The sequence below is a fragment of the Gavialis gangeticus genome, unplaced genomic scaffold (assembly GCF_001723915.1).
Source record: "Gavialis gangeticus isolate Ggan-Ray unplaced genomic scaffold, GavGan_comp1, whole genome shotgun sequence".
NCBI lineage: Eukaryota > Metazoa > Chordata > Crocodylia > Gavialidae > Gavialis > Gavialis gangeticus.
In genome coordinates, this window is record NW_017728997.1 from 12,114,158 (window position 1) to 12,120,436 (window position 6,279).

At 46.9% G+C, this 6,279-nt stretch overlaps 1 protein-coding gene across 2 annotated transcripts in view; it reads left to right on the forward strand.

Moving 5' to 3' along the window:
• The window catches only part of FRMD4B (FERM domain containing 4B), a 138,322-nt gene that overhangs the window by 30,984 nt on the left and 101,059 nt on the right, over positions 1-6,279 (forward strand). The window contains exon 1 of one of the 2 annotated variants that reach the window (XM_019504777.1): positions 354-673. The exons of the other annotated variant lie outside the window; for it this stretch is intronic. Coding sequence (XP_019360322.1) covers positions 512-673 — 162 coding nt within the window. The 5' untranslated portion in view covers positions 354-511. Of the gene's footprint in view, positions 1-353; positions 674-6,279 lie in introns of those variants that run through there. 2 annotated transcript variants of the gene reach the window in all.

Consider the following 6,279-nt stretch of genomic DNA (forward strand, 5'->3'; position numbering starts at 1 on the left):
TGTTTAATTGTGTGTGTATTGTGTGTGTGCGTGTGTGCATACGTGCCGCGGAGGATGGGTGTAGTGCCTGCCGAGTTCATTGAAACGTGGAGGAGACGATTCCTTGGGACTTCTTCCTTTCGTTCCTCTCCAGCCGTATACAACCGGGCTGGCTGTCAGGGCTCATGGAAAAGGGGTTAACATTTAATTAGAAGACACCGTGGTAGCCACTGGAGCTTAACAGAGATTTATATAAGCTGTTAAGAAGGACAAGGCTGCTGTGTGAGCTGCTGGTGGGGCTGAGCTACTGCAGCCCTTGGCTGGACTTCAAGCAACGCCAGGGCATGTCTGCGAGTCTGCCCAGGAAGCCCCGTGAAAGAGGAGTTTGTTGGCGGGTTTGACGGTGGCGTTTAAAGCACCCCTGCCCTTCCTGCTCCGTATAAAGTGAAGCTGCTTGAACGTCAGGCATTCGAGCGAGCAGCGGAGCGAGGCAGGAAGAGGGTTTGCCTAAGAGAGTCCGAAAGAGCCGATCATGGCTTCAGTGTTCATGTGTGGCGTAGAGGACTTGCTTTTCAGCGGGAGCCGGTTTGTCTGGAACTTGACGGTCTCCACGTTAAGACGGTGGTACACGGAGAGAGTGAGAGCTTGCCATCAGGCGCTGAGGACATGGTGTGGCTTGAGAGAAGTTTATCAGGTAACCCCCCCCCGGCCGTCTTTTGCATTTTGCAAGCAGGCTGCACGATGATGTGGAGGGAACTCCCCAGTTCACCTGTGCGCTTCCCTGGACCGGCGGGCATGTGCGTGCGCGCTTTAGATAATGCAGTTCAAGTGGCAGTGCATAAAAGCAGCGGGTTCGGAGCAAGTAATGGCATCGTGCCGAGGCTACATCTCCAACATCCCTAGTGCTAAGATTTGAAAGCTACAAGTCGGAGGTAGTGTTAAATATTTCCGTTTCAAGTAATTAATTGGGACTGTGTGCTCGCTGGGTAAAGTCAATTTTCTGGGAGGTATTTGCCATGTAAAATGCATTTTAGAAGCTGAATGTTTAAATCTCTTCCTGAGAGTGACTTTCAATGCATTCATTCGGCGTCTTTCAAGAGGCTGTTCAGCTGCTGTTAGTACCTTGTACTTTAAAGCCGGATAGGTTTTATTCCATACATCGCCTGCATTCCCATTAACTGCTGTGGCAGAAGAAACTGCCTGTGGGGTTGTTTTTTTCCCATCATTTATTTTGTTTCCAGAACAGCCCCATCACAATATATCATATTATCATTTTACTTTGCATCAGGAAACGGTTGTTATCCGTAAAGGGGTGACCAAAATCTGAAACCTTGAAATCACTGGTTTTTGAGGCATGCCCTATCAAATATTCTCCCAACTACTCCATTTATAGCTGTCTTGCAGACAAAAAATGCAGCAGCATTCGTGCAAGTCCTGTGTTCTCCGGTCACATCTCGGAGCCCATTCTTGCTTGGAATTTATTTATTTTCTTGCCTGGCAAAATGTATTTATTTTCCCCCAGGATAAGATAGAGGCTTTGTCTGCTCACGCTGCAGCTTACAAATATTTCTTAAAGCAAGGCTGATTATTTCAGATTCTTGTTTTCAATGTTACATTTTAGCAGACAGTAGGAAGCCTTCTCTCCATAATCATCGCTAGGCGATTTCTATGTGGAAGTCACGATAGGTGGAAAATCGTCCCTTACTGTATTCCCTAAGGAATCTGCTTGCACTATTAAATCCCTGTTGTGCCCATGGGTGGATTGCAGCTCTAAAAGGAGGGCAGGGTTTCTGAGTACAAGAACATGATCCCCTTTCAGATACTTGCACAGGAACGGTTTTATGGTACCTGCACTGATGCATCACCTGGGCACACACCCTGCATATACCTGACGTCCATGCACACGAAGGGTGAATCGTTTGAACTGCCTCACTTCCTCGGGATTCATTAGCATGTAAATATTGCCAGATCCACCTTCTCAGCTGTTGCTGTGTCCTAATGAAGACGAAGCCCAAGTCCTTACCAACACAAATTGCTCTCGGAGCAAGCCCGTCATCTCTGTATTTTTTCTGAAGAGGCTTTCAAAGGAAACATTTGGACAACTTTGAGAAGCAGGGTTAATGCAGAGGCTCTGCTTGTCCCATGCTGGAGTGCTGCAGTGGGCGGGGAGGGCATCCCTGTTCGTTCGGTTTGAAGTCTTGCGCTCGGATGCTGGCAACACCTGCTTTGGAGGCATCTTCAACACCCATAGGTGTATCATGGCACGTGCATTTGCTCATCATCCAAGGTGCAAATAAGGAGTGTCTGCTCGTGGTAGCCAGAAGCAGACTGCCTCGACCTCAGGCTTAAAAGGAGCCTTCTTGGCAGCTGGTCTCCAAATGGCAAAATGCTTCTTGACCTCCCTTGGCCTACACTTAGCAGGTATGGAGCTATAGCCATACCTCAAGGCTAGAGAGCCAGTGTCCCCTTTGGATGGGCAGCCACGAGATGCTTTGGCAAGTAAGCAGCCTCAAACTCCAAGAGTACAGGGCGTACCCTGTCTTCCTCCCTCTAGCAAATGCAAAGCAGAGCAGCACAGCCGTGGCTTAACCCATCGATTCATAAATTGGGATCGTTCCAGTCACAATCCAGGATTTCTCAAAGCAATGGCTGATAAATCGTGCTCACCATCCCTGCCTGGGAGTTGTGTAAATGATGCATCGCATCAGCCTATGTTCAAATGCTGGGGAATTTATGAGACATCGCGTCCAGTGTAAAAATAAAAAAAAAGATTGATTGATTTTTGGCAACATGGCAACTGCATGGACAGTCATGGCCTGATTCACCGCTATGCTTTTCCAGTTCACTTGGAAATCAGTGAGCTGACGCTATAGCGACACACGAGTGAACCAAACCCCTGTGTAACAGTGAGTCTGGTCTCATATGGGATCTGGTTTCTCAAAGAAAGGTGGCCCAGTGTTTAGGGCAACAGCCTCGGATTAAGAGACCTGTGTTTGTCTCTTTGCTGCTATGGGCTTCTTGTGTAACACAGGCAACTCGCTCAACTTCTGTGTCTCATCCTGCCATGTGTGCAATGAGATAAAAGTGACTCCCTAGCTCACAGGAGCGTTGCAAGGAGAAATTTGCCTAGAGGTATGACTGCCACTACTAGAATAAATCCCTTGGAGAGCAGTTCATGACATAAAGGTGCGCTTTTCTCAGTATGGGGAATGGAGCAGGTGCTTAATGCAGATGTAAAAGCCATCCTTTCCACAAGAGCAACAACAGGCATCTGGATTGCACGCTCGTTCTGATTCCAGAGGTGAAATAAATCCATGGTCTTATCAACAAACACTTCATGTGAACACAGGAGAAGCACTTTGATCCCTGGTTTGAAGCACAGTGTCTCTCATCTCAATAGCTGGAGCATGCCTGGGTTACCTGGCTGGACAACTGTGAAGACATAAGGAACATGCATAGATACAGTAAGGAACATAGATACAGTGGTATTCTCAGGGTAAATATGATTTCAAACAAGGTAGATGCTTTGAGAGCTAGTGTTTAACCAAGAAGAGTTCAGAAGGGATTTAGATTGATCTGTATCATTATTTTTGCCTCATACCAAGACCAGGAATTTGTGATTTCTGGTGGGTAACACACCCCTCGATTTTTCATAATTCACATCATCGTCATCATCAGCACTATATGCTGTCACAGTAGAGGAAGAATTGGTAGATTTTGTAGCCTGGGCTGGTAAGCTGTCATGAGAGGCTAGAAGAGCCAAGTGGAAAGGTGAATGAGATGCCAAGAGCGTCCTTAACCAGGAGCCCAACAGCTCCTTTTCTCCAGGCAGGAGAGTTGACTTCAATTAGCATTTCACCGCAGGCGAGGAAGTCAAACCTAAGCACTTCCAGAAGGCAGGCTGTAGCCCTCTCTTGTCCGGTGAGGGCATTGCCATGCGGGCACAGTCCTTGTGCTACAAGAAGCTGAATCCTCTCTCCTTACGTAAGGGGCTTAGCTCCCTTAGCAGCTGCCTTTTTATTTCCTTTTTAATGTTAGACTTTCACCAGCGGGCACCTGGCAGCGCTGTCCTTGCTGTGAGTCTCCTTCCTGGTGGTGACACAACCGAGGCCTGTCCCAAAGGCTCGCTCACGGGGGCACCTGCCTGTGCGGACTAACTCCCTTTGAAACTTGGCGGAGAATTAGCCTTGGAGAAGGTCCATTGGCTTCCTGAGTACGTGCCCACGCCAGGAGATGGGAACAACCTCGTCTTGTGGACTCTCCATCCTTGGAGGTTTTTAAGACCTGGGTAGACAAAGCCTTGGCTGGGATGATGTAGTTGGGGCTGGTCCTGCTTTGAGCAGGGGCTTGGACTAGATGTGACGTCCTGAGGTCCCTTCAACCTTCATTTTCTCTGATTCTAACAGAGAAGGGATGTTTATTTGCTCAGCCCTACTTATTTAACAGGTTTCTATGTACCAAGATGCTTAGGCAAGTGCCCTGTTTCCCCCAAATAATTTCTGAGCCCCTAGATGAAAGGGGTAAATTATACAGCATCAGAATTTCTCCTGCCTGGGAGAACTAGAGCTGTATGCCGAAGTGTCTTGTGTCTGGAGCACATTATGCGGGAGTCTGTCCTAGAAAATGACATCAAAAGGTGAAGAGTGCTGAGGGAAGAGTTGGCATAGATCCTCCTTGCAACTGCAGCAAGTCTCTACAAGTCAATAAGACCTAATACTATTAGGGCTTGGATACAATCCCAAATGAAAGTCTCAGCTTCGAAGTTTCCAAGCGTGGTGCTCATTTGCTGAAGGGAAGGGAGGCAAGAAGGAGCAATTTCTTTGCAGCAATACTTGTCAGCCAATTATTTCTGGAGACCCTTGGAGGGTTATATGCACACATGGTCAATGTTGGGACATTTCTTTCAAGATAAAAATAATGCATTAGCATTCTTCTCAAACACATTTCTCGTCTGAAGTTAAACTCCCTCTGTTTTGTACCTAATTATACTGCAAGTGAAGCAAAAAGAGAACTGCGTTATATCCTGCTGTGTGGGATCCTATCGATAATTGAGGCTAATGAATGGTGCTGAAGGGGCCAGACTCTTGTATCAACCTCTGTCCCTAATCGAGGTTATTTGTCATACAGCGGTTCTGATGTTTCAGTGGGACTGCACATTGGTTTGTGCTAGTGCGTGTGTTTTTAGCCTGCCTGAATCCCAGCCCGTGTTTTTTGCATGAGTACTTGAGCTATCATGCAGCAGATTTTTTTTTTCCTGCTCAAAGCCATTGTTAGGACAGGTGGCCAAGTGAATTTTGCAAACGAAAAGATTTTTTTTTTTTTTTTTTTTTTTGCAAATTAAAAGTTTCGTGGCTGCCTAGTGCTAGTGCTGGAGAAGGATGTGTGGAAGGCAAGCGGCGTGTCCGCAGGATGGATCTGCGAGAAGTCATGCTCCCATAGAAACATGTATGCATCACTTTGGACGTGTATCTGATGTAGGAAGAGACACCCTTGAAAGTAGTTGGGTAACTGAACGTGAACAAAATCTGAGCCGTGGGTATAGGGACTGAAATCCTGTGGTTTGTAGACAAAGCTCTCTCTAACCTCATGGAAGTTGTTTCCTCCAGGTCTGGCTAAGAAATTGCTGATGCAGCAGAAGTATATAAGCCTGGAACCGCGTGCCTGCTTCACACTTAACTGGGGGTGGAGGCCCGAGACAGGAAATGGGCAATTTCTGCTTCCTAGGGTGGAAATCAACTCAGTTTGGAGAGCCAGAACCACTCTGATTTCCTGTGTCACCACACCCCATCATTTCTTTTTCGTAGGGTTATTATCCAGGAACCTGAGACTTTAATTTTGCCTTTTGGAGGTGGCAGGAAAAAGCAGCCATCAGTTGTTTAATGGGTCTGGTCCAATACGGAGGAGCTGGGCTTGGAGTTTAAGGGTGTTCACTGCTTGGGGAAAACTCTTTTCTGATAAGTGTTCAGAGCCTCTAGCCCCATCTCTACGGGCCAAAGCTTTTAAAGGCGATTGTTGGTGAAGAGGTCCTCTATTCTTGTGTGCACAATGGGAGACACCTGTAACGGGGCCTAATTTTCAGAAAATGCAGCGTGCCCACCCCCTTTACAGCATCACCCAGAGTCCCTTGTTTCTTCAGGCTTTGCTGTAGCTTGTTGGAGATCTGCTTTGCTTTTCAAAGATCAGGGGAAATTATTTGAATGAATAAGCTTAGAGACATACTTTGCTTGCATATTTCCATCTTTCCGAAACACCGTAGGGAGGCAAGTGGAGGATGTTTCAACACAAATCACAACAGTCTTT